The following is a 27,692-nucleotide window of genomic DNA, read 5'->3' on the forward strand; positions in this document are numbered from 1 at the left end:
GAGTGACTGACATAGCTTCTCAAATAAATTGCATACCCCTAAGCAATAGTTCTTTTGTCCTGTGCTACTTTGATATATTCTTTAATACAGTCCTTGCATGTGGTAGGGGGCTTCACAAGTACTCACTGAATATAATAAATGCATTCTCTTTCCTTTTAGAATCTTCTTTAGAACTCTTTCTTCTTATCCACAATTTGGATAGCCAAATGTTGAGAGGAGACAAAAGCCAGCAGATTATTGGACAGTTGTCATCTTTACGTAATATATACCTTATAGCATCTATTGATCACCTCAATGCTCCTCTCAGTAAGTTAAATATTACTGTTTTTCCTTCTTGAGATATCAGTCTTTGAAAATTAATTTTCTTAATGTTGTCACAGCATTTTTATTGTTTTAAAGTATGCTTTTCCTTTGTTGCGTGTTTAAAGACATAGTTGCCAAAAATATAGGTGTCCTTAATCCGATTTAGAACATAATTCTTGGAAATAAAAATTTAGATAGTAAAGGGTGTGTTTTACAGCTAAAGTTTCATGAAGGAGAGGAGACCCAACTATTATTTTGGTTTCTTTCTACTCTTCTTTGTGGAATTGCAACATTTATTTTATGCATTTAATTCAGACTTTATGATAATCCTGTAAAATAAAATAAATTATTAAAATTTTTCAAAGAATGCCTTGGTAGTGCTAATATATTTTAACTTGTATTTAATATACAAATAAAGATTCAGATGTTGATTGACAGTGAAATTAGATTGTGAGGTACTGATTTGGATGGGGAAATAGCAAACATGAAAATTTTCAGGATTCACTTTTTATTTAATGCTTTCTGTTCTTTCCTAGAGTGGAATCTAGTAACAAGACAATATGAAAATAATTAGTAATTCTTGTTTTCTTTGATCATGTACTCTAGTGTGGGATCATGCAAAGCAGAGTCTTTATAACTGGCTCTGGTATGAAGCTACTACATATAGTCATTATACTGAAGAAACCTCCTATGAGAATTCTCTTCTGGTTAAACAATCTGGATCACTACCACTTAGTTCCCTAACTCATGTCTTACGAAGCCTTACCCCTAACGCAAGGTAAGAATGAAAACTATAGTTTCTTTTTCAAAAAACTATATATATTTTAAGATATGCCATACTAGGTTTTAATGGCTATACTAAAGTCCTTACTTAGTTTGCAGGATTGAGAGAAATAGTAGTAATAATAGTTGCCAGTACTGGGTTATGCATTAGGCAGACTACTCAGTAGTAATAATAAATAATAATAATAAAGCAAGAGTACCAGCATTTTTGTTTTTAATAGATTTTTATGTTTCTGAGTAAGAGCATCTCAATGTTCATCATAGAGGAAAAAGCAGAATTTTGATGGATTTTACTTAAATTTGATAGTTATTTTTAATTACATATTGAACATTATGATTCAAACACAGGGCCCTTTACATGAAATAGCTCATTTGATCCTCACAGCTCCTCTAAGGTAGATAGTGAAGGGCACAGAGATTTTGATCCAAATCTGCATGGTTCCAAAGCTCATCCTCTTAAATCTTGGACATCTTTGTATAGTGTCTTCAGTGAAGCCCTTCAGCAGCCTAACCAAGAGGCATATCTGAATTAATAAAAGCAATTAATAAAGGTTAAGGAAAGTTGTATACAGCATAAGCCAGGAAAAAATAAATTGCATAATTAACCTGTTGAAAAAAGGCATTGAGTAGCCTCACAGGAGGCCACAGAGAAATGTAAGAGGTAAGTCCTGAGCATTCCTTTCCCAACCAACCCCTACCAGTAACTCATACCACAGTGCAGTGTTAAAACTAGGAGACTGACATTGGCATAATCCAGAGAGCTTATTCAGATTTCACCATTGATATGTGCACCCATTTGTGCATGTGTGTGTGTTTAGGTCTGTGCAGTTTTGTCACTTGTGTAACTACCACAATCAAGATACGCAACTTTATCATCACAAGACTCCCTTGTGATGTTAACCCTCAAATGCTAATTTCAGTGAATTTTGTTACTGTATAAAGCTGTTTTTGTACACTTGAAGGTTATCATTGCAGTAATAGTGAAATATGTATTAAATGAATATCTAATCAAAATTTTTGATGGAATTGGGAATAGAAAAAGTGTTCATTTAATTTTACTATTATGCTTACTCCTAATGGACCATTGCAAGTTATTACATATAAACTTGGGAATCCATGCAATGTAAATGCTCTAATGCAATTATTTTTTAGTTGGGCATACCTAAATGTCTGTGTGCTAGTCTCCAATGCTTTTTTGGTTCATTCTGTACACTCCAATATAATTTAGTCTTTACTTGGTATGAATGTGATTGATCAAAAAGTCTTCACCAAAATTCAGCAGTGTAGTCAGTGGTAGTACTTAGTTATAAGTGGTCATTCAGATGATCCAAAATATGCTTACAGAAATTATCTTCTAGACTGTCATAAAAATGAAAATGCAAAAGGTTTAAAATTTTTGCCAAATCCAGGGACTTCTGGGGAACTTGGTTTGTGTAACACTGCTTCCAACCCAATAATTCTACTTGGTACACACTCCTACAGAAACAATCCAAAATATGAAAGAGTATTTTTTTATAATTGTATTTAATTTAATAAATTAATATTTTTTATTAATTAAAATTGGAAGTAATGTGAACATCCAAAACCAGTAGGGAAATGGTCAGTTTGTGGTACGATAGATGAGCAGACATTAAAAACTTTAGGAAGAATTTTTAAAGACATGGGAAAATCAGTAAGTGAAAAAGAGAGGTATAAAATGGTGTGTACCATATGTAAATGCATGAATTTATGTTTTCACACTGCCTTGTTCCACAAAGACTTGAGAAAGCAGCATATGCACGTATGATCTCCACATCAAATATTAGTGGCTGTTATTTTAAGGTTATGGGGTTAATATTTTCCTCTTTAGTTTTTATTATATATTACAAGTTTTCTATAGTGGACCAACCTGTAGTCTAAAAAAAAACAAGTTGACCCTGAACAACGTGGGGGTCAATCCGTGCCTAACTTACAGTCAGCCCTCCATATCCGCAGTTCCTCCGCATCCGCAGGTTCAACTCACTGGGGGCTGTGTGGTACTGTAGTGTTTACTGTTGAAAAATATCCACGCATAAGTAGACCCACGCAGTTCAAACCTGTGCTGTTCAAGGGTCAGCTGTACTCCTAGATTTTCTTTAAAAGGAAATAAAAAAGCTTCTCCTTTTTGAGTAGACCAGGATACGATGTTCCTTGAGAAAGGAACAGAAGGTAATACAGACAGGCCAGGTGTTTCACACTCTTTGTGTATTTTACTATTAGCTGTTATCTTTGAATGTTAACATTGTGGATTTGAATTTCTGTTTGTTTTTTTTTCCCTAGGGGGATTTTCAGGCTACTAATAAAGTATCAGCTGGATAACCAGGATAACCCTTATTACATTGGTATCCACTATATATTTTTAAATTTATTTATTTTTGGCTGCGTTGGGTCTTCGTTGCTGCGCGCAGGTTTTCTCTGGTTGCGGCGAGCGGGGGCTACTCTTCTATGTGGTGTGCAGGCTTCTCATTGCGGTGGTTTCTCTTGTTGGGAGCACGGGCTCTAGGTGCACGGGCTTCAGTAGTTATGGCACGTGGGCTCGGTAGTTGTGGCTCGTGGGCTCTAGAGTGCAAGCTCAGTAGTTGTGGCACACGGGCTTAGTTGCTCCATGGCATGTGGGATCTTCCTGGACCAGGGCTCGAACCCGTGTCCCCTGCACTGGCAGGCGGATTCTTAACCACTGCACCACCAGGGAAGCCCCATGGTATCCAATATTTATGATATCAAATTGTGTGACTTTTTGCTTCATCCCATAAATTCTTTTTTCTAGAATCTAATAATAGCACTGCAGTTTTTCACAGCAGTGAATAAATGGTTTGCTCTGTGATATCGTGGCTGCCATATCGAAAATTTTCAAGCAGCCCTACAGATACACTGCTGAACAGGCTGTTTGCCAGTACAAATTGAAAGACAAATCCAGCTTAATTTTAAAATTTCCTGTGCCACCTATGGATGTGTGTCTACCAACTACATATACTTCATATGCTGGGCATCTTAGATTTTCTTCCCCTTGAGTGAAATAATGTGTTAAATTTAAACACACATTTTAATAATCATTCAGCCCTCATTTGACTTACTAGTTCCCTCTTTAAAAAAAAGTCAACTTTATTCACGCTGTTTAAAACTGTCCATGGGATTATGTCATACTTGGCCACAGCTGACTGCTTTCAACCAATCAGTTCTCTTTTAAGAATGTAAGCCACAGTACATAACACCTAAGTATTCCCTAGCTTTGCTTCTTCCAGAGATACTTCCTTCAACACTTACTGGCTGCTTTGACATACTTTGGTAATAGCACTTTTTTTCTGTGTTCTTCGGCATGGGTATCCATATATGGGGTCATGTCTTAAATACTGACTTACGTTCACATTATCTTTTGAACTCTCCAGGACTTTCTTTTCAAGACTTTTACCAGCAGTGTCGGGAGGCATTCCTCGTCAATAGTGATCTGACACTTCGGGCCCAATTAACTGAATTTAGGGACCACAAGCTTATAAGAACAAAGAAGGTGAGACTTTGCTGCTGTAGCATTGTGTGCCACGATTAGTGTATCTCATTTACTTAAGGATAAGTATGGCTGATTATGAAACTGAGGTTGCCTGATGGGTCACAAGGATCCATTTAGGCAGTGTGCCATTTGAGTTGTGTAGACAGAGAGAAGGTAAAAGTACTCTGCTTCAGAGTAGAGCAGAAGACTTACGACTTCTAGTTCAGAGTAACAGGCCATTAGAAATGAGTCAAATAATCCTATTTCCTTCTCCCTCTCTTCCTTCTGCCCTATCATTAATCCAGTCTATATTTATTGAGCACTAACTTTATGAGATATTTCACTAAGCATTAGGATACAGAAGTTAGCAAAATCCTAATTTCTTTTCTCATAAAGCTTAAAGTCTAATGGAGGAGATGGACATTTGCCAAATAATCACACACACGTAAAGTTTAAACTGTGGTGAGTCCTGTGATCAGAAGGGACATGGTTCTGAAAGAGCATCTTACAGTAGGTGGATTTGACCTAGTTATGGGTATCAGAAGAGACCACTGAGCTGAGACCTAGGAAGACTAGGAGATAACTAGTCAGACAGGGAAGGGAAGAGAATTCTAGGCAGGAACAGCGTGTAAAGAGGCCCCAGAACAAAAGGCAGCCAGCATGACACAAATGAGGCTGAAAAGGGCTAGACTATGCATGACTTTTAGGCCAAGGAAAGGGTTTTAATCTTTATTCTGAAATAATGGGGAGTTATTTAAAAAATTGTTCTGACAATGGTATGGAGAGTGGAATGGGGCAGGGTAAGATGGGGATTGCCAGAAGTCAAGGCACAGAGACCAGCTAGAAAGGTGTTAGTCACCTGGTGGTAATCTGGACTCGGGTAAAGAGAGAAGAGTTGTTGGATTCAAAATTGACAAGAATTGATGATAGATTGGGTACGGGAGCCAAGGGAAAGGAAGGTGTCAAGGGTGATTCCTGGTTTCTGGCTTGCACAACCAGAGAGGTGGTGGGATCATTGGATGAGAAGCTGGAAGAGCAACATTTTGGGGGAGACATAGCATGAGTTCATGGTCTTATATGTTTGGACTTAACTCTGTTTGAGGTTCTTCTGAGATTTCCGAGTAGAGATGTCAGCTAGGCATTTGGATTCCTGGGACAAGATACCAGAGAAAAGATCTGGGCTAGAGATACGAGGTTATGATTCCTACATATTTAAGTTATAACTGAAACCAGGCATTGGTGAGACTATCTAGAGAGAGGACATATAGTGAGATTAGAGGGCCAAGAACTAAGCCTAGCAGTGTGACACTTAATGGCCAAGTAGAAGATAAGCCTGCAGAGGTGAAACAGCCACAGAGCCAAGAAGAAAACGAAGTTGTCACAGAAGCCAAGAGAAGCGTGTTTTAAGAAAGAACGGTCAGGGACTTCCCTGGTGGTCCAGTGGTTTAGACTCCACGCTTCCAACACCGTGGGCACGAGTTTGATCTCTGGTCAAGGAACTAAGACCCCACAACCCACATGCTGCGTGGTGCAGCCAAAAAAAAAAAAAAAAGGTCAGCAGTCTCAGGAGCTGCCGAGAGGCCAAAAAAGACAAAGACTGAAGATACATAATGAATTTAAGACACTGGAATTCCTTGGTGGGCTAAGCAAAAGCTCTTCTGGTGACATGATAATGGAGGCAGTAGGTAGGTTGGCCTGGGTTGAGTGAAAAGCAAGGAAATGGAGACCACCATTTATAGACAACTCTTCTGGAAAGGTGCCAGGGTTATAAGACGGATGGAGAAGAACGAGGAATCTAGTGAGGGTTATTTTAAAATGGGAGATACCCGAACCTATAGCCAATGGGAAGGATCCAGTTGAAAGGGGACTAAAAGAACAGGGAAATCAGTGGTATAAGATTTTAGAAAGAGCAGGAAGGTGGAAAATAAAATACCCACCTTCTCATCCTTTAGTCTTTTCCACTATAAAGCAGCTTAACTATAAATTCGGTGTATTTAATAGATATATATGCCTGTGTGCCCTCTGGCCTTAATTTTTATACCTTTATATTTAAATAAAATATTAATGAAATCAAATCCGTTTTTTGTTTAACCTACAACAGGATTCAAATATATCTCTTACGAATGACTAACATCCAGGGTATTCTTACATCTTTTAGGGAACTGACGGAGTGGAATATTTATTAATTCCTGTTGACAATGGAACATTGACTGATTTCTTGGAGAAGGAAGAAGAGGAATTTTGAAGCTCTCCTGTACTCTTGAATCTTCTGTGGAAGAGTTGTACCCTAGCTGCCACTCCTCTAGTCTAAAATGTTGTGTTTACATCCAATATTAGACTCTTTTTCCAATGTACAAGATTTAAAATTGGGAGGGGGAATGTCATCAATTAGAACCTTGATTATTAGCCTGGCTGGTGTACCATCCTAGTACTATGCAGTGGTCCTCAAGTTGGAGAAAATGTGCCTTTCATTCATTACCTCTCTGGAGACTTCTTGCTGGAAGGAACAGTGTGCTCAGGGACTATTTGGAGCTGGATGTTTTGAATTCTTTTATACCAGAGATGATATTCCTAATTTTTCGAGGGCCTTTTAACACTCCTGGAGCTATTTGCGTGCTTGTTCCAGAGTGTGGAAGTACAAAGACGTTGCAGCATCACGTAAATCAGCTTTATTTGCTATTCCATATGTCAGAATTGAAGAGTATAATAGAGAAGGCAGATCATCTCTTACTGTTTCTGAAATGGCTTAACAAAAGGTGTAAGACTGGGGGAAAGTAGGTAATTCAGCTTTCTCCTATTGTATTTAGGCTCCATGCTGACAGAGGAAGGAGGAGCATGACGCTATTCAGTTGGGAGAGTAGGAAAAACATAGAGTATGTAGGGTGTACGCCCATCCCAGAAAGCACGTGAACAATAACAGATCGTGCTGCTCAGGACACTTCACGTCTGTGCCGTCACCTTCAGGATACAAGCTAGAAGCCAGGCTAGAGAAACACAAACCTGAATTTCATTTTAGTTGTTTTTTCAAGGCAACAGAAAATAAAAATTTAACTATTCTTGTATATCAACATGTTTTTCTTTTCTTGAATAACATGCAGATGAGCAGCATATTAATGGCTGGCTTTAAATGAATTTGATTTCTCTATCAAGTAGGCCTAAAATTCACTGTAAGACATTTCAGTTTTTTCCTTAAAATGACAATCTCCTAAATACTCAAGCCTTTTTTCCTCTTAGGAAAGATAAGAAGGCTAATCTCGGCCACTGGAGTCAGCTCATAGTCTTCACATACTCCCTGAACTATTTCATACTCGGAAATGAAATTCTTCATTAAGATATCACTGTAATATACTGCATCAGCATTTCTCACTCACTTCTCATCTTGTAAACCCCTTTTATGAAAATATTTCCCAAAATGATCAGAATTTTTAAAACCATTTCTTTGTGTCATATAATGAAGTAATTTTATTTTAAATCCATGCATTAAGGGGTTTAGTCTTAAGCATAATTACTAATCAAAATATTTAGATTTATACCTGAATAGGATTCTAAAATTGTTTAATTGTACCAAAGGATATGCAATGAAAAGTGATTTTCCTTACCATCCCGATCCAGTCCCTTAGGCAGCCATTGACAGCGGTTTAAGCATTCTTCCCAAGGTATTCTATGCACATCTAAGGGTATTTGTCTGTATTTCTCATTTTAAAAACACAAATGGTGGCATATGATGCTTGCTGGTTTGCACCTTGTTTTTGTTTTTTGCTTAATATATTTAGTTTATTATAACTTACAGTATAAAAAAGTATATGGGGCTTCCCTGGTGGCGCAGTGGTTGAGAGTCCGCCTGCCGATGCAGGGGATACCGGTTCGTGCCCCGGTCCGGGAGGATCCCGCATGCCGCGGAGTGGCTGGGCCCGTGAGCCATGGCCGCTGGGCCTGCGCGTCCGGAGCCTGTGCTCCGCAATGGGAGAGGCCACAGCAGTGAGAGGCCCGCATACCGCAAAAAAAAAAAAAAAAAAAAAAAAAAAGTATATGAAATCTTTAATGACCTAATGTGCAAACTTTGCATTTGCCCTTAAATATCTACTGGTTTATTTTTATAATTTTTGTGTCTATACTGTTTGCAAGCAGTATGTGTGAATAGTCTTTACTATTAATAAAGAAACCAATTTGGATATAACCATTTTTTTTCATTTATAGTACTGGGTGTTTTTACTAAAGATATCTTGAAGTGCTTCAAAAGTTTTATGAGTGCATCTCACAGTTCTGATGGTGATCTTGACAGAATTATATGTTCGTTACCTTGTTTCAACGTCAGTGTTGCTTCAGCTCTATCAGTTTGATTGCTAAGGCTCCAAACTTCTGCTGTTGCTCGCTTCTCGCAAGACTGAACAGACCTGAAACCTTGAAACATTTTTCTGGCTTCTCTTAATAAAATGGCTAGAATAGGCCAAAAAAGGCACAGGGGATGCAGGACACACAGTTACACTCTACAAACTTGGCATAATACTGAATCCCTTAGGCAGGGAGTTCTAAACCAGTTCTTGTGATACTCCAGAAACTGAACTTTCTTAGCATCGTGTTTGCCATTTTAATATATGAACATGTCATTCACACAAAAGATCAGTAAGTTCGAGGGATGGTGCATAGGTTTTACTTTAAAAAAAAATTACTAACAAAACTTTAGAAATCTACAGTTGACCCTTGAACAACACAGGTTCGAATTGTGTGGGTCCACTTAAATGCAGATTTTTTCCAATAGTAAATACTACAGTACTACACAATCCACGGTTGGTTGAACCCACGGATACATAAAGAGAAACAGCATACACAGGGAGAGCCAACTATAAGTTATACTTGGATTTTTTTACTGTGCAGAAGGTCAGCACTCCTAAACCCCACATTGTTTAAGGGTCAACTGTATTTTCCCCCCCAACCAATTCAAACCTGGAGCCAGTAGCAAGTTCACCATGTATTTTCCTACATTCTAGGAGGTGAGGTGACTCTTCCAGCTTAGTCCTGAGTGGCTCTCAGATATAACAGTGTATGAGAGTCCGCCTCATCACAGACTGTGTCTCCTAAAAGCCAAGGGATAAACTGTCATGTAAATGACTTTCTCAGGCTTTTTGTAATTATTTGATCTCTCTCCCTTGGGAGAGTCTCCCATACTTTAATTTTTCAAATTGCTGTTAAGCCACGTTAATTCATGTTTGCTGAGAACTTACTAAGTAGAAGGCTCTGTGCTAGGCAGTTGAGAGAATATGAAAATGTGACGTGAAATATCTAGTTGAGGTTTTAACAGCGTTAAAAATGACAGTATCCTTAATGTGTTGAATAAAGTAAATTTGAAATAACTAACACTATGGAAAATATAACTTTAAGCATGAGTATAACAAAGCTCATTACCAAATTTTCATTATTTTGGCATATATCACTTGGGCCTCAAGTCTTAAGTATTTAGGTCACCTAAATACTTCAGCATCTTTACTTTTGCTACCCAAAGTGTGGTCCTCAAAATGGCAGCATCAGCATCTCCTGGGAACTTAAGAGATGCTTGGGCCCTTACTCAGGCATCTGAATCAATCTGCATTTTAACTAAATCTCCAGATGTTCTGGTACACATTAAAAGTATGGAAAGCAATGATATATACAACTAAGCGATCAACATGTTAAAGTTAACAGTTCAGAAAATTTGACAGCTGAAAGTAAATAATCTTGAGTGGTACTTTTTAAAAAACTGCACAGGAAGAAAAAAATAAAAATAAATCCTGCATAGGATGTGTTTGGGGGTATTTTTAATTATTTAGAAATGCTAGCATGCCAGTAAAGAAACTGGATTTAACTAAAATTACTTCACTGAGATCCTTACTGCCGTCATCAGTCAGTTACAGATGAAATCACATCACACCTTGAGTGTGCTATAAAGAAAAAAAGGAGGGTTTGAGAGCTACTGGCCTCAGTTTATTTCTTTGTCATCACCTCTGACCATACCTTCCCTGCGTTGTGCTTTCCACCATGACAGTAATTACTTGGGTCTACGTGAATTACTTACTTGGGTTTTTCACTGTGCTGTGCTGTTTCTCTACGTGGTGCACTTGTTCAAGCTGTCCCTCTTGACTGAATTCTACCCCCTTTCTCCAGAAGACCTTCCTTATAAACCCTATGCATATCTTTATCATAGTTACTTAAGAGTTTATTGTAACCGTCATCCAAATTTCTGTCCTATCCTCCCCACATCTCTAAGGGCCCAGCACACAGAAAATGAACAGTGGATGAATGAATGAAGCAAATACCATCAAGACAGTCTCTCAAAGCTGCTATCATCTCATTCTCTCCACTTTGACAAAGCTGACCATCTCATTGAAGCTTTCTACTTCTTGGCTACTGACACTTAGCTGTTCTCCCACCTTTCTTGGTGGCTCCTCCAACTCTAACTGGGGGGCATTTCATAAGGCTCACTCCTACTGGTTATTTCTGTAGTGAATCAGTATTACAGATGAACCACCAAGAATAATTTATAAGTTAGGATCCCAAAGCCTCCAGGAGAAAAAAGATTGGTAGGAAAAGGATCCTACAAAGGAAATAGAAAATTCTATGCTTCTCATCTTAGACAAATAGTATTTTAAAAGATTTGCTTTTGCCATTACCATAGTAACATGCTCAGTGGAGAAATTAGAAATACATATAAAAGCATTAAAAAGAAAAAACGGGGACTTCCCTGGTGGCGCAGTGGTTAAGAATCCGCCTGCCAATGAAGGGGACGTGGGTTTGATCCCTGGTCCGGGAAGATCCCACCTGCCGCGGAGCAACTAAGCCCGTGCGCCACAACTGCTGAAGCCTACGTGCCTAGAGCCCGTGCTCCGCAACTAAAGAGGCCACCGAAGTGAGAAGACCACACACCGCTACGAAGAGTAGCCCCCGCTCGCCACAACTAGAGAAAGCCCACGCGCAGTAATGAAGACCCAACCCAGCCAAAAAAATATATATATATATTAAATTTTTTAAAAAAACCTCTCATCATACCCCCCAGAGAAAATCACAGTTAAAATGGATTTTTTTTTCCCTTCAGGATTTCTTCCATACCTCTTCTATCAGTTCTGTCATCAATGTATTTGATTAAGATACACTGTAGTTAAGCACACAGGCTCTGGAGCCAGACTGCCTGAGTTTGTGTCCTAACTAACTCCATCACTTCCTAGCTACGTGGCCTTGGGCAAACTAACCTCTGTTTCAGTTTCCTCATCTGTAAAATGGGAGTAACAATACTTACATGCTTGTTTATAAAGGATTGAAAGTGTTTATAAAGCACCTAGAAGAGTGCCTGGCACAAAATTAATACTGTATTAATTAACTCACTAACATTATTTTGAAAGTTAACCATCTTTATATTGAATACATTACTAATAAAATTACAGGTGAGTTACCTAAAAAGCAATAAAGCAATAATTACATGAATAATGATCATGTATATTTAAAACAAAAAGCAAAACTCATCCTGAGGGACTTCCCTGGCCGTCCAGTGGTTAAGACTCCATGCTTCCACTGCAGGGGGCACTGGTTTGATCCCTGGTCGGGGAACTAAGATCCTGCATGTGGCACGGCATGGCCAAAAAAACCCAAAAAACTCATCCTGATTCTGAAATTTAGGTGGGAGGTTAGTGATCTAGGAACAGAAACATACAGATAGACCTTATCACCCTCCAGGGGCTACTACCTATATACAGGTGTTCTAATCCCAAGTTTTAAAGTTTATATGTATATATATATATTTTTTGGAAAAGTATATTTTTTAAATAACTAAGGACAGAGAGATATAGAATGACACATCCCATCTATAATTAAGCTAAGGAGATGATTACTTGAGCTATTGATATTTCCCAAGAATGTTAAGTAAACAGGTTTACTCCATCTTTCCTAGAGGTTATAATGAATACATATTATACAATATATTCTTTAATTTGTTCTTTATAATAATTGTGCTTTAATGGTAATTATATTATTGTTTTTACCTTCTGAGCTACAGAACATCTGGTGAAGCAGATCAAGAAACCAGAAATGATAATGTACCTTCTAAGACATTCTTTCAGAAGGATACCCCACTGATTCATGTTATGCATTTGAGTTGGGAGCCATTCGATTTGCAGATTGTGTCATCTGGTTGTTCCTGCATGCATTATACCACATGAAGAGGGTCCCTGTCTATTTCTGACACGATAATATTAATCTTATTCTCCAAGTAAGCATCCAGCATATCTCGAAGATCAGAAAGAAAGCCTCGTTCAGTGTTGCTATGTTCACAGAGGATCACATTTATTCCTTGGGAAGCAGCATCTAGAACATCATGATGGGACATCTCACCTGCCAACAAAAGAAAGAACAAATATTTAAATATTAGACACAGAGTCTGAGGAATGCTGAACCATAACAGCAGAAATACCAACTTTGCATTCTGTATGAAGCAAATGTAATACACCAGAACTTTACATATAAATCTAGAAAGTTATATGCATGTTTCTTACATGTCTTCCAATTTAAAAAGAGATACGGAATTCCAAATTCTTTCTCCTTGGCAGATCCAAGGCAAGTAACCAAATTCACACATCCAACAGTATCTAATACTGCCATAACTAGACCTGTAGGAACACCCATTCAAAATGTTTCCACAATAAAATAAATGACCACTGCTAAGTAAAATGGGGCTTTCAAAAAGTTTCTTTCTTTTTTTTTTGGGCCTCTCACTGTTGTGGTCTCTCCCGTTGCGGAGCACAGGCTCCAGACGTGCAGGCTTAGCGGCCACGGCTCATGGGCCCAGCCGCTCCGCGGCATGTGGGATCTTCCCAGACCGGGGCACAAACCTGTGTCCCCTGCATCAACAGGCGGACTCTCAACCACTGCGCCACCAGGGAAGCCCCAAAAAGTTTCTTTCTTATGTAACAATTAAATAACAAATACCTCAAGAAAATCCTAGGCTTACAGTGATGTGAAGCCCACACACTGCAACGAAGAGTAGCCCCCGCTCAACGCAACTAGAGAAAGCCCGTGTGCAGCAACAAAGACCCAACGCAGCAATAATAAAATATAAAATGAATAAATAAATCTTTAAAAAAAAAGAAAGTCCTAGACTTACTTCCCAGAGACTCCTTTACACTTTGTGAGTACCAAAATTTTCAGCATCAACCGTAGTCTAATTCATAAGGATGAAATGAACTTAAGGTTACTTCTAAATTAAAAGCAAGGTATTTTCCTTTGACTTAGGCAAAACGCCTAGGTATTTTCCTTTGACTTAGGCAAAACACCTAGAAGTTACTGGTGGAAGAGGATATCATCTTTTGTGAAAAGATTTTGGGAAAACTCAAATGTTTTGAATTTTAAAAAACACCATGTATGAATCTGATGACTTCCAACTTAAAAGCAAAAATACATTATGCACAATTTGGCTTGTTCATAAAAAGCATAATTTTGAAATATACTTGAGACATAAACGCATTAAAAAAAATGGTTCTTAGAAAAAAAAGCCCCCCTGCCCAAATCTTCAATTCCCCACACTCCCCCCTACCCAAATATGCATCATTTCATTATAAGGAATAGTTTTTATTCAGGCATCTTTTAAAACATCTTAATCTAAGTAACAGTAGAGAAAAAGTAAAAGAAGAAAAAGACACTAGGGTGGCTCAGTTAGAAGTCATGCTTTAGGAAAGACAATCTGGCTGCCTGGACTATTATAAATGCACTGGCTGGAGAAGGCATGGAAGTGGGAAAATCCATAAAGACCCTGCAGTAACACCAGAAGACAAAGGAAAGAAAGGCTGGCTCAGGATGGCAGCTATGGGAAAGAAAAAGCAAATCAAAGACAATTTATATTTGCAAGGAGCAATCTCGCCATCTGCTGGTCTTTCTAGGATATTACCCTTTATGACCTAACACATCAAGCTCAAAGGAAGGGTGATGAAACTGGTCTATTGGCTGGGGCTTCCCATCCCTGAAGTTATATTCAAAGTGATGCCTCACAGACCGTAGACATCTTAAGTTAGCCAGATAAGAAGATATTTTCTGTTTCCCCAACTAACCAGATAGGAAGGACATTTTAACATTTTGGAACTGTGTGAATTTATCTTATGTACATATTGCTTTATAATAAAAAAACTAATTTAAAAAAAGTCATTATTTATGAAGAAACAGACACTCCAAACTGAGAGATATACAACAAAGCAAACGGCCTACACTCTTCAAAAATGTCAATGCTCTGAAGACAAAGTTTAGAACTATTCCAGAGGTAGTGTGTGATCATGGATTGGATATCAACCTGAAATCACCACAACATGGTCATAGAAGAGAACATCCTTGTTCTTAGGAGATACAATGCTGAGGTATTTAGGGGTAAAAGGTCACCATATCTGCAATTTATTACAAAACGGTTTGGGAGGAAACATGTAAATATATAAATATAGGTATGCATACACAAATATATACACATATATTGTATGATATGTTAGAGAGAGAGAGAGAAAAAATGTACAAATGTGGCAAAATATAACCATTAGTAATCTAGGTGAAGGGTATACAGGAGTTCATTGTACTATTCTTGCAACTTTTCTATAGGTCTGAAATTTCTTCAAAGTAAAATGTTAAAATTTTAAAACAGAAACACCATGTTGTAAGATATCAAATTGCCTATACACTGAAAGTTTATTTCAATCTGGTATACATTTGAGGGCTTATAAAAATCTTACCTCTTTTGAAGGATAGAAAAGAAAACAGGTAATGGTCACATACATTTTTAGTTGGTTCAAAAAATACATCATGCTTGCTCAGATGCTGCACCTCCACGCTTGGGGGTGCGACAATGCTTCAAGCGCAGCAGCCCCTGTCAGGGGGTGTGCGAGACAATAAGGCATGGGTGTGGGTGGCAGGAGAAGCCTTAGTAATGGAGGGCCCCAGGGGTAGCCAAAGGAACAGCCAGGGGCTTAAGACCCTTGAGTCTCGTCCTAGAAGTGGGAAAAGTAATCTTTAACCCCCAGTCTCCTAACCCTCAGGAGGCGCAGAGGTGGAAATACCGCTGGTAGCGGCAGTGTACAAAGTGCCTCCAACTCCTTGGAGGAACGATGGGCCAAGTTACCAGGTAGGTATTACCCACAAGGACAGAGTATAAAGCCTGGGAGCCAAACAATTAAGGTCCAATAAGAAATGCATACTGTAGGTTAAGAACAAAGTGACAGGAATCGGGAGAGGAAGTCATGACCACCAGGGGCAGGAGCTGGACACTGTCAAGAAAAAGCTTCTCAGGGGAGGTGTCTCTGAGCTTTTACCACTAGAAGTTTAAGAAAGGGGCAGGGCTTCCCTGGTTGCGCAGTGGTTGAGAGTCTGCCTGCCGATGCAGGGGACACGGGTTCATGCCCCGGTCTGGGAAGATCCCACATGCCGCGGAGCGGCTGGGCCCGTGAGCCATGGCCGCTGAGCCTGCGCGTCCGGAGGGGCAAAGAGAAGACATCTTAGCCAGGGAAAACAGCATGAGCAAAGGCTGCATGAAAGAGGATGAAACATTTAGGCTTCACCAGGACAGCTGAAGGAGATCACTGAAGGGTTTTTAGCCTGGATAATATTATCCACCATCATATTTGTACTTTTGAAAGTTAGTTTTGTGGGAGTGTGTGGAAGATTAAGATTAGAAGCTTGATGAAGTACTTCAAGTAGAGGATGCCTGGATGGAGATACAGAGAAAAGTTCTAGAAAGATTTTGGAGTTATAACTGATAGAAACTGATGATTGTCTTTAGGGCTGAGTAAGAGGAACCATTTTCTACCTAAGACGACGAGGTAAAAATTGTCCCATTAACTTACATATGAAATCTGAGAGAAATCATGTTTAGGAAGAAGTTAGGTTAAATAAGTGCTGAACATCAGTTTTTAGATAATCTAATTGTTAAATGATTTTTTTCCCCTCCACAAAGAATATGGTATGTTCCCAATTTTGGCATAGTCCCTATTTATTTCAGGTTCAAGTAACAGATCCATCTATATGTCAGATGCTGTCCTAAAGCCTGCTATTATTAGATCCATCTATATGTCAGATGATGTCCTAAAATATGCTTTTTTTTTTTTGCAGTATGCGGGCCTCTCACTGTTGTGGCCTCTCCAGTTGCGAAGCACAGGCTCCGGACGCACAGGCCCAGCGGCCATGGCTCACGGGCCCAGCCGCTCTGCGGCATGTGGGATCTTCTCAGACCGGGGCACGAACCCATGTCCCCTGCATCGGCAGGTGGACTCTCAACCACTGCGCCACCAGGGAAGCCCTATGCTATTTTTTAACTTGAAAAAATATAAACCAAGGTAGGGAAGGGATGCACAAGAAAAGGGTAGAAAAAAGATCCAAAGGCTGTCCTACCTGTGAGGTAGAGGTCGGCCTCTGTTCCCTGAAGGACGCTGCTCCCAGAACCAGCACACACGGCCACGACTTTGACTGTGGACTCTTCCAGATAAAGGAAACAAGAGGCCACTACTTTATAATTCCCCTTCATTTTAATATTATAATTTGTACAGAGAAATCCTAAATGTAATGCAAGATTTCACTCCTAGTCTCATCACCAGTACGTGAATTTTGCTTACCAAGTTTTAAAAAATAATAAAAAACATCTTCACATAGGCAAACAGACTATTCCTTGGCATTGCAGAGCTAACCCAAGGCAGCATTATTATTCCTTCAGATGTATGTTGCTGCAGAAGCCCACATAAGGCACCCCTGAATAGTATCAACCACTATTAGCACTAGGCTTTGGGCTTCACTGCAATGCTGCTCAGTAAAGCAACCTCACCCGGGTCTCCAGGTAACAGTGAGAGGTAAGCAGGTAACTCTCTGTTCCCAGGTAAGGAAGCTAAGGAACTAAAAGGGCTAGTTAGAGGATGCTATGAATGGATTTGACACACGTTTTTTTTAATATCGTATTGATCCTGAAAGAGCATCCTCTGAAGAGTGAAATACAGAATCTTTCAAGCCAAAATTCAATAAGTGTTTAGCACTTAGGTTTCTAGAATGGACACTTCATTAGTGGTATTTCGAAAGAGTGGCACTGGAGCTCGTCAGAAGTCCAATCCCATCTCTGCCACCAACGCTTTTTGGAAACAAACACTCATGAGTTGTTTGATCTAGCTGTGGACTTTGGATAAGTTTCTCTCCAAACCTCAATTTTTTTCACCTGTACAATGGGAATAATAACACCTCCCAGACAGCTAACGATGGCCAGCACTTAATGTGTGCCAGTCACATGAATTATACCACCACCTCGATGAGTTAGGTTTTATTATTTCTGCAGTTTTTACAGACGAGGCTACCAGGACACAGGGGGTTAAATAGCCTGTCCAAGTCATGCAGCAGACAGGACAAACGTGAACCCAAGGCGTTCAGATTCCACACTCATCACACCTGTGCTCTACTCGCTGCCTTCACAGTGGGAACTCAACACACTCAGGACACTAGGTACAGTGCTAGGCTCACTGCAGGGGTCCAGCAAATGTTCTGTCCGTTCCTTTTGTTACCCAAAATACTGGGGAAAGCCAAGAGAAAAGGCAGTGGCTACAAAACTCAGAAACTGCACTGGATCACATCACTGAGCACTACCTCACTATAAAATATTGCCAGTATTGTAAAATGTAAGATTTGCGTTGTAACTGGAGCAATCACAATTTCCAGCTTTCTTCCTGGATATTGGTAGGATTGCACTTCATGCTCTCCCTGGGTTGAGTAATTCTGGACAGTGAATGGAACAGAATATGTATTTCCAGACTAGAATGTTTAACTGATGGTTTGAGACCCTCCCTCAGCAACAGTAACCAGTCTACAACGAGCAAACTTCCCCCACCGATTTGAGATGAATGTGGAGTGTACCTGAGAAATAAATCGTGTTTAGGCCAATGAGATGTATATCACAGTATAACCTCAACCACCCCGATCGATAAAGGATAGCAGCCATCTCCTGTGAGCTGCTAACACGTTTCTATCATCTATACTGACACAGCCAAGAGTTTCAATTTTTGCCCAACAGTATCAGTAAGTATACTGGACAAATAAAGGAGACATATTTACCTAAGGTCTTCCCTACTCCAAGAGCAAGGCGAACATGAGACAGTTTTAGGTGCCTTTTGATTTGCTCAATCATGGTTGCCAAGGAGACAGACTCATCCAGGGTGCATAACCGTCCCATCCCAGTATGTAGAAGCAGAGGCTGAAGAGAAACAAATTAGAAAAACTGTACATCATCAGTCCTAGAAAACAAATCCATAGAACAGACAGCAAATGCCGAGATCAATAAAACAAGCATATTGGGTTTCCCTGGTGGCGCAGTGGGTGAGAGTCCGCCTGCCGATGCAGGGGACACGGGTTCGTGCCCCGGTTCAGGAAGATCCCACATGCCGCGGAGCGGCTGGGCCCGTGAGCCATGGCCGCTGAGCCTGCGCGTCCGGAGCCTGTGCTCCGCAATGGGAGAGGCCACAACAGGCAGAGGCCCGCATAACGCAAAAAAAAAAAAAAAGAAAAAAAAAAAAAAAAAAAAAAAAAACCAGCTCCAGGCTAAAATTTGGGGATGCAAACCTGACAAAAACATTCTCTGACTTCTAGGAGCTCAGTCTCCTGGGAAGGCAGATGTTTAAACAATGAAAATAAAAGTGTTTTTAAATACAAAGTAGGTATTGTTTTTTTCTGGGAGCACAAAGGAATGACAAAATAAATGAGTTGAGACTAGGGGAGGTGGGTACTTGGACTAAGTGGAGTCAAACAAGGTTCTACAACGACTTGGGTCTCCAAGACAGACCAGAAAGGAGTTAAAAAAGGAGTGATGTCAAGTGCAGTGTGGTGGGTTAGGGACAGGGTGAGATGTGGAGAGGCATTCTAAAGAGAGAGATCACGTACAAAGGTGCCAAGGTGGGAGAGACCGCACAGGGCAGATGGAAAAGCAGACAGTGTAGCTGGTATACAGAGCAAGGGATGCGGATGGAGAAGACGCGGAGACAGGGGTCCTTGCCAGTCATGAAGGGCTTCACACTCTAAGCTAAAAAGCCTGGATTGTCTCCTGTAGGGGCCCACTCAGGAGACTACTCATATCCCAAGTGAAGAAGATGAGAGTTTCAACTACTGTGGTGGCGAAGCAAACAGAGAGGAGAAACGTTTGTAGATTTAGGGACAGAATCAGCAGGGCTTGTATTTACAGGGGCAAGGGAGAGTTGTGCAAACCGCAAATAAGATAGATGATGATGCCACCAATAAAACAGAAAAAAGTGGTATTTAAAGGCATGGTATGGGGATAAGGTCAATACTTGTATATACTGGATTTTAAATACTTCTAAGAGTCATAAGTGGAAAATGTTCAGAAAGTGGCTGGAAATATAGGTTCTTTTAAAATTTTTTTTCTTTTACCTTAAGAAAGCATTCTGAGACAGGAAGTAAAGACATAGGAATCATCATACAAATGGCTGTCAAGTTAAAAGAATGAATAAAAACGGTCCAGGCATAGGGTATAAGATAAGAAACTGAACCTGTAACTGAGTCTCTAATCCTGAAGAAGTACCACTATGGTCTAAATGTTTCCGTCCCCCTCAAATTCATAGGTTGAAATCCTAACATACGGGTTAGGAGGTGTAGCCTTTGGGAGGTACTTAAGTCATGAGGCTGGAACCCACACGAACGGGATTAGTGCTTTAGAAAAGAGGCTCCAGAGATATCCTTAGTCCCCTCCACCATGTGAGGACACAGAGGGAAGGCACCATCTTTGAACCACAAAGTGAACTCCCACCAGACACCACTTCAAATCTACCAGTGCCATGATCTTGGACTTTCCAGCCTCCAAAACTGTGAGAAGTAACTTTCTGTTGTTTATAAGCTATCCAGTCTGTGGTACTCTGTTATAGCAGTCCAAACATGTTATAGTAGCCCGAACGGACTAAGACAAGTTCCAACATTTTCTTATTCCTGAAACGTCTCCGTTTTTTTTTTTGTTTTCTTTTTCTTTGCGGTACGCGGGCCTCTCACTGTTGTGGCCTCTCCCGTTGCGGAGCACAGGCTCCGGACGCACAGGCTCAGCGGCCATGGCTCACGGGCCCAGCCGCTCCACGGCATGTGGGATCTTCCCGGACCGGGGCATGAACCTGTGTCCCCTGCATCGGCAGGTGGACTCTCAACCACTGCGCCACCAGGAAAGCCCACGTCTCCAGTTTTAAATATACTTTCCAGGGCATGACGTGCCCTCAATCATCACTTTGTATCTGATAATTTACATATGAATTGTCAAACGAAAATGCACAGCAACATATTTTTTATTACCTTCTCCAGTGACAGAATTTCAGTCTTCTGATAATATTGTCTGTTCTGGGAAAGAAAAGCCACCACCTGCATCAAAGCTTGCTGAGTACAATTCAGACTGAGCCGTGTTTGTTCTTCATCATCAGACCTAGAAAAAAAGTCACTTCCTGGTTTAGGATAAATATAAACAATGTATTTAAAAGAATCCACAGTTTACAACCTCCTATAATAGGAGATCAGATTTATATAGAATTTAGGACTTAATTCCAAGCCAAACTATTTTCTAGAATAGTGTTTCTCAAACTTTCACATGCATCAAAATCATCTCATGGCCTTATTAAAACAGACTGCTGGGCCCTACCCCCAGAGTTTCTAATTCAGTAGGTCCGAGTGGGGGCTAAGAATTTATCTTTCTAACAAGTTCCAGGTGATGCTGATGTTGCTGGTCCAGAGACCTCACTCTGAAACCCCTGTTCTAGAACAGTTCTTAGTCCTGGTTGTGCATCAGAAATCTCCTGCTGTCTTCTTAAAATAACAGCTGCTGGACTCTTCCATAGATCCAGTGAAACAGGACATCTATGAATGGGGCTGCGGCAAACTGAATTTTTTTTAAGCCCTAGAAAAGTTAATTTTCAAACATCATTGAATACAAGAATCTCCTGGACAGATCCTCAGGCAAACCCCATTCTAATTACACAGATCTAGGATAAAGCCCCAAATCTGCATTTTTCATAAGCACCCGTTAGCAATGATTCAGAGGTCCCTGAATCACCCTTTAAAAAGCAATGCCCTTAAAAAAAATTTAAAAATAAAATAAAAAAAGCAATGCCCTTGGGAATTCCCTGGTGGTTCTGTGGCTAGGACTCGGTGCTTTCACTGCTGGGGTCCGGGTTCAATCCCTTCAATCCCTGGATCCCTGGTTGGGGAACTAAGATCCTGTAAGCCGTGGGGCGCAGCCCAAAAAAAAAAAGCCAATGCCCCAGAGTCTCTCCAAAACAACTAGCACCAAGAAAGTTTTGTATTTAACCATATACTCTAAATATAATCATAGAATTCTAGAACTAAGACACCTTACAAGATAATGTGGAAGTGTAGTTTCAACACTGGAACCATCTGTAGAGATTTGAAAAGAAAAAGCAAAAATAATGCCTGGCCCCCAATCTAATGGTAAATCCCCGATATTACCTGTAATATGGAGAAACTGGAACCAAACTAAATGTGCATCAGTGTTTTAAAAAGTCCATCAGTTAGGAAGAGGAATACTTCAAGAAATTACAGTACATTCATAATAAACACTGCATAGCAATTAAAAAGAGAGACATACATGGATAGATTTCTAAGACATCTTAAGTTAAAAAGACAAATACAGCATACCATTTAATTAAGAAAGCAATGAATAAGACAAAACTACACATTTCTTTGTGTCCCTATACATGTTTGGAAAGATACCCACTTCTCCGAAAACAAAGGAAAAGACAACTTGAGTTGAAGATACTGGGATTGAGTACAGGGGACAAGGAGAACTTTTGTATTGCTTAAATTTTTCATGCTTTATTTGTATAATTTTAATTTCAGTATTTACACAGTATTTCAGTATGGTAAAAGACACCATGACTGGAACCTATGCAAAATCTTATAAACAATTTTTCTTAAGATTCTTGGAATTCCCCAATATTATGAGAGGACATTTACTACCATTTTACTATAATGTATCTACACTTAAAAACCACTCATCAAAGAGTCATTTTTGGGCTTCCCTGGTGGCACAGTGGTTGAGAGTCCGCCTGCCGATGCAGGGGACACAGGTTCGTGCAACAGATTTCCATTTTATAAAAGTCATTGTACCTATCGTTTTTTTTTTTAACAATTAAGTCCTAGCTTTGTATAACTTGTCTTTTACGATGCTTTAGTAGGTATTAGGGTAAATCAGCCCCCCCAAAAATCTCTAATGAAGCAACATTTTTTTTTTAATTAATTAATTAATTTTGGGCTGCATTGGGTCTTTGTTGCTGTGTAGCAACCGGGGGCTACTCTTCGTTACGGTATGCAGGCTTCTCAATGCAGTGGCTTCTCTTGCTGCGGAGCATGGGCTCTAGGTGTGCGGGCTTCAGTAGCTGTGGCATGCGGGCTTAGTTGCTCCACGGCATGTGGGATCTTCCCGGACCAGGGTTTGAACCCGTGTCCCCTGCACTGGCAGGCGGATTCTTAACTTCTGCGCCACCAGGGATGTCCCTGAAGCAACGTTTTGGTATCTCAGCCCTAATTAAATAAATGATTGACCTTCCAAGAGGCACTTTAATGTATTTTTCTTTTCAAGTGTTTGGGAATCATCATTTGCTGGGAACTGATAAAAGTAAACCTATGTTATCAGCATATAACTAGGGTATATCTGCATACCCTAAGGTAAAAATAACTTTCAACATTGCCAGGAGGATTAGAAATACTGTAGGATGTGTGATATAGTCTCTCCCACATAGAAAATAGTCAATCAGTGTTACTTATCATTTTTATTGCTTTGAAAAGATCCCATGGTTCTCCTTAGGGACCCGCAGGCAAATGAGAAGTATGCTGCTTTGTAAACCCACCCTAGGAAAGTGATTCGCTGCAAACTTAAATAACAGAGTTATAGAATCTGTAAGAAAGATTCTTACAAATTAATATACACAAAAAGAGGAAAAAATATTGTACCTAGCAGAAAAAGAAGTGACAGATACACCTGCAATTCCTTTCACTGCAGAAATGACTTTGTCCAGGTCTTGGGTGTGGGTAACATTGAATTCTACTCTGTGTGTTCCCTCCGTGGGGTAGTCAGGAGCTCTGGAAGCATGGATGGGTCTGGAGGTGCAAACTCCTAGAAAGAAAAAATTGTCAGAAATTGGAGTTTTTGTGGGTTTATTTAAAAATTAGAAAGATAAACCACTATGGGCAAAACTTCTAAGAAATGAGTATTTTTGAAAAGATTTATTCTCAGATGCTTATATAATATACACACACATACATATCCCTTATATATACATTCAAAAATCCCCGTAATTTAGGGATTTAGTACAGACATACATAATCAAATTTATTTTCAGATTTTCCAGAAGACTCGTAAATATCACAAAAAGTTGGACAAGACTGACTCATGAATTTTTACATAACATATAGAATTGTGACTGCTTACTAAATTTACTCATGTAAACTATGATTCAAGTCGCAGATGCTCATAATTTACTTGACCACATTAATCCAGATTATATCATCACAGAAGCTTCAGCCCAAAATGAGTAAACTAAAAAGACTTGCTAAAACACATATGCTGAATTCCCTCATTGTGCTGGGCATAAGGACTAATTCAATAAAACTCTATTTGATTGACATATGAAGTATATTTTGGAGAGGCTTGAAGCTTTCAGTTCAGTTTAACAAGCGTTTCTGGAGTGCCTGAGTGCCAGGCACTGTGCCACATGAGTAAGGAATCACAAAGCTCCATCAAAAATGAAGATTTCCTATGCTGTCCTTGTTCACTAAGGATAAAAATTTCAGTTTTCAAATGCAATTTAATTGCCAGATTTCAGCAAGATTATTTTACAATATATGAAAGTAGAATAATGGTCCCTATCCCTAAAGCAGTTAAAACACTACTGGAAATACTTTCTAAAATTTCAAAGCACTGGTAGGGAAAATACTGAATATGAAAGAACAAGAGGCTTCTCACCAAGCCCTTTAGCCAGCCAGGTGTTGACTCCCTGCGGAGCAGCATCATAGGCCGTGTGAGGAGAGTAGATCCCGACTCTGTTCTCCAGTGCCTGGATCACCAGGCGCTCTTTCCAGGTTTTCCAGGTGATGCGCTTCATAGGTCGGAAGATGGGTGGATGGTAGGAGAGAATGAGATCTGCCTTCTTCTGCAGTGCCTCCTCCATCACTTCTTCTGTCAAATCATTGGTTAGGAAGAGCGTGTTTACAGTGTGTGGTGGGCTTGGTTCCACCAGTAATCCAACATTGTCCCAACTCTCAGCAAATGAGAGAGATGCAAAGTCATTCAAGGAGGAAAGGAGAGTCTTTAGATCCATGAAGGAACGGGAAGAACTGCAGATCAGGGAATGGATTAGGCGGACTGTCGTGGGGACCAGGCGTACACGCGATGACAACATGCAGAAGTCAGGTAAAACTGAGTATCTGAAGTCAAAACACAGAAATGGACCTTTGAGACAGCAAAGCATATGAGCAAAAGAGCTGTAGTCCTACGTGCCTGGCTTCAAATACTGGCTCTGCCACTTACTGGCACATGGTAATCATAGGTAAGTCATTTAACCTCTCTGAGCTTGTTTTCTCATCTACAAAATGGAGACACTGTAACTTACCTCACAGGCCGTCTGGAGGAGTAAATGGATTAATATGTTTAAGTCACCTTGCACAGACCTGGTGCACAACACACAATTATGTTCCTTTCCTCCTCCCTGCCCTCTCCCACACACCCTTGTTCTTTTTTTTTTTTTTTTTTTTTTTGCGGTACGCAGGCCTCTCACTGTCGTGGCCTCTCCCGCTGCGGAGCACAGGCTCCAGACGCGCAGGCTCAGCGGCCGTGGCTCACGGGCCTAGCCTCTCCGCGGCATGTGGGATCTTCCTGGACCGGGGAACGAGCCCGTGTCCCCTGCATCGGCAGGCGGACCCCCAACCACTGCGCCCCCAGGGAAGCCCACAGCCTTGTTCTTGTTCTCCCCACCTGTGCTTCAACTACCCTTCTCCATTTCTCTAAATATTACCCTTCCTTCCAAGATCCTTTCGACTTCCTAAATAAAGCTTTTCTTGACAAACCTTCCTTTTCAGTGTCGTCCCTCTCCCTGTCCCACCTGCTTTTGCACTAGTTATTCTCATAATATTATATTCCTGTTTGTCTGTCTCCCCCAGTACGCTAAAGCTACTGGAGGACAGAAACTACCTTTTCTGTATCTCAGGATCACCAACATAGGCCAGCACTAAATGCTTACTATACAGACTGACACAGTCCCCCTTCCCCCATCATAGCAGAATTTGGAGTTAGGGTGGTATATAGTGACATTAAAAAGTGCTTTAACAAAAGAGTAACAATAACATATTTAAAAAGTTAAGTGTTTTGTACGGACACCAAGGGGGGAAAGTGGCAGGGTATGGGTGGTGGTAGGATGAACTGGGAGATTGGGATTGACATGTATACACTAATATGTATAAAGTAGATAACTAATAAGAAACTGCTGTATAAAAAATAAATAAAATAAAATTCAAAAAATATATTAGTTTAAAAAAAAAATATTAAGTGTTTTATCGGCAGCCAGAACCATGGGATGCACAGGTGAGTCACTCTGTGAATGGGTAGGGTCAAGGCAGCAAAGGGCAGGAGCTGCTGCCCCTGAGCCAACAGCTACCTGCCACACAAAGGCCAGAATCAAGAGGTGGGAGAGGTGAGGATGTAAAGGGCCCACACAGTCTGTAAGCCTTATAGACATCTATATCCAATACAAAAGATAACACTGTCAGCTCCATTCTTAAATGTAGTATCTATGAACACTTTTGTTTTTGAAGAAAAGCATTTCACGGTATGCAAAATAATTAACAAGAAAGCAATTGTAAATTTAATGAAATACTCATAACTCAATTTCAAAAGCTATTTTTTTCAATATTTGTACGCAGAAATATTTAATATTGGGACTTCCCTGGTGGCACAGTAGTTAAGAATCAGCCTGCCAATGCAGGGGACACGGGTTCGAGACCTGGTCCGGGAAGATCCCACCTGCCGTGGAACAACTAAGCCCATGCTCCACAACTATTGCGCCCTCGCTCTAGAGCCCGTGAGCCACAACTACTGAAGCCTGCATGCCTAGAGCCTGGGCTCTGCAACAAGAGAAGCCACCGCAAGGAGAAGCCTGCACACCGCAACCAAGAGTAGCCCACGCTCGCCGCAAGTAGAGAAAGCCTGCGCGCAGCAACGAAGACCCAATGCAGACAAAAATAAAATAATAAAAAAGAAATATTTAATGCACTTATTCAATATACAGTTTGGAGTGAGGTGGAACCACTCGAACCTGGGGTCTTGGAAGATCTTCTAAGGGTCCTTATACCACTTCCACTCTCCAGATTCCACGTCCTGATACTACTCGACTCTCCAGACTCTTCTAAATCTGGCAAGCCCTAAAGTGAAGCTCTAATGGGCCACCACGCCGGTTCTGTTACCTACTGTTACATTTGAAGGAGCCCTTGTAAGTAACAAAACACTCCCCATTTCCTACGAAGCTAAGTAGCTTTAAGTCACAATTAACGACAATGGGAGGTGGCAGAGCATGGTGGGAAGAGCACCGACTCTAAAACCAGACTGACTCCCAAAGCCACAGCTGTCTCTGAGGACTCTACCTCTGTGGTTTCCACCTCTGAAGGGTGCAAATAATAGTGCCCAGCTCACAGCGTGGTTGCAAGATTTAACCGTGAAGCTGGGAACCATGCCTGGCCTAGAGTCTGCACTATTTATTATTAAGATTCATTAGCAAGGCCCACTTTACAGCCTGCAAACTGCGCCCTCTTGTTTCCGTCCCCCTTCAGGCCTTTTCTAGAACAATGAAGAGCGCAGGTGGCACGGCCGATAAGTCCGTGAGTTAAGTCCCCGGCCCCTCTAGAGCGCTATGCTCCCCCGCGGCAAGCCGGTTTTCTGCGCCTATCTCCTCCCCCGCCACCTTTCGCTGCAGCAGGTTCGTAAACCACAGCCCGCAGCCAAGGTCTCAGTTACTCACGCTGAAACTAAACCGGCCCAAGACTCACCAGCCCCGGGAACTCCGCGAGCGCTATTTCCGGTCCTGCGCGGAACTTCCCG

The 27,692-nt window shown here is 40.6% G+C and overlaps 2 protein-coding genes across 5 annotated transcripts in view; one reads left to right on the forward strand and one right to left on the reverse strand.

Annotated features, from left to right (window-relative positions):
- Window positions 1-8,778, forward strand: part of ORC2 (origin recognition complex subunit 2) — a 51,981-nt gene extending 43,203 nt beyond the window's left edge. For both annotated transcript variants that reach the window (XM_032637216.1, XM_032637217.1), the window contains exons 14-18: window positions 160-306; window positions 910-1,081; window positions 3,385-3,446; window positions 4,491-4,609; window positions 6,747-8,778. In XM_032637216.1, the coding sequence (XP_032493107.1) occupies window positions 160-306; window positions 910-1,081; window positions 3,385-3,446; window positions 4,491-4,609; window positions 6,747-6,833 (587 nt within the window). In that variant the 3' untranslated portion in view covers window positions 6,834-8,778. The remainder of the gene's footprint in view (window positions 1-159; window positions 307-909; window positions 1,082-3,384; window positions 3,447-4,490; window positions 4,610-6,746) is intronic.
- A 2,777-nt stretch (window positions 8,779-11,555) lies between these two features.
- On the reverse strand, window positions 11,556-27,683 carry NIF3L1 (NGG1 interacting factor 3 like 1). 3 transcript variants are annotated; one of them, XM_032637220.1, is made up of 8 exons: window positions 27,641-27,662; window positions 26,914-27,064; window positions 24,570-25,030; window positions 23,558-23,720; window positions 20,891-21,017; window positions 18,662-18,800; window positions 16,967-17,050; window positions 11,556-12,943 (listed from the first exon to the last, which is right to left on the reverse strand). In XM_032637220.1, the coding sequence occupies exons 3-8, from the start codon at window positions 25,003-25,005 to the stop codon at window positions 12,759-12,761; spliced, it is 1,134 nt and encodes a 377-aa protein (XP_032493111.1). In that variant the 5' UTR covers window positions 25,006-25,030; window positions 26,914-27,064; window positions 27,641-27,662; the 3' UTR covers window positions 11,556-12,758. The 3 variants fall into 3 exon arrangements, with proteins under 3 accessions (XP_032493111.1, XP_032493110.1, XP_032493109.1); XM_032637219.1 differs by lacking the exon at window positions 26,914-27,064 and having other exon boundaries at window positions 27,641-27,683; XM_032637218.1 differs by lacking the exon at window positions 27,641-27,662 and having other exon boundaries at window positions 26,872-27,634.
- Window positions 27,684-27,692: the final 9 nt, after the last annotated feature.

This window comes from Phocoena sinus, chromosome 7, assembly GCF_008692025.1.
Source record: "Phocoena sinus isolate mPhoSin1 chromosome 7, mPhoSin1.pri, whole genome shotgun sequence".
NCBI lineage: Eukaryota > Metazoa > Chordata > Mammalia > Artiodactyla > Phocoenidae > Phocoena > Phocoena sinus.

Coding starts and splice junctions, on each gene's coding strand:
- NIF3L1 (XM_032637219.1), bottom strand. CDS start 25,005: ATGTTGTCATCGCGTGTACGCCTGGTCCCCACGACAGTCCGCCTAATC. Junction 21,018..23,557: donor GTCACTTCTTTTTCTGCTAG/GTACAATATTTT, acceptor CTTTTTTTCTAG/GTCTGATGATGAAGAACAAA. Junction 18,801..20,890: donor AAATTCTGTCACTGGAGAAG/GTAATAAAAAAT, acceptor GTTTCTCTTCAG/CCTCTGCTTCTACATACTGG.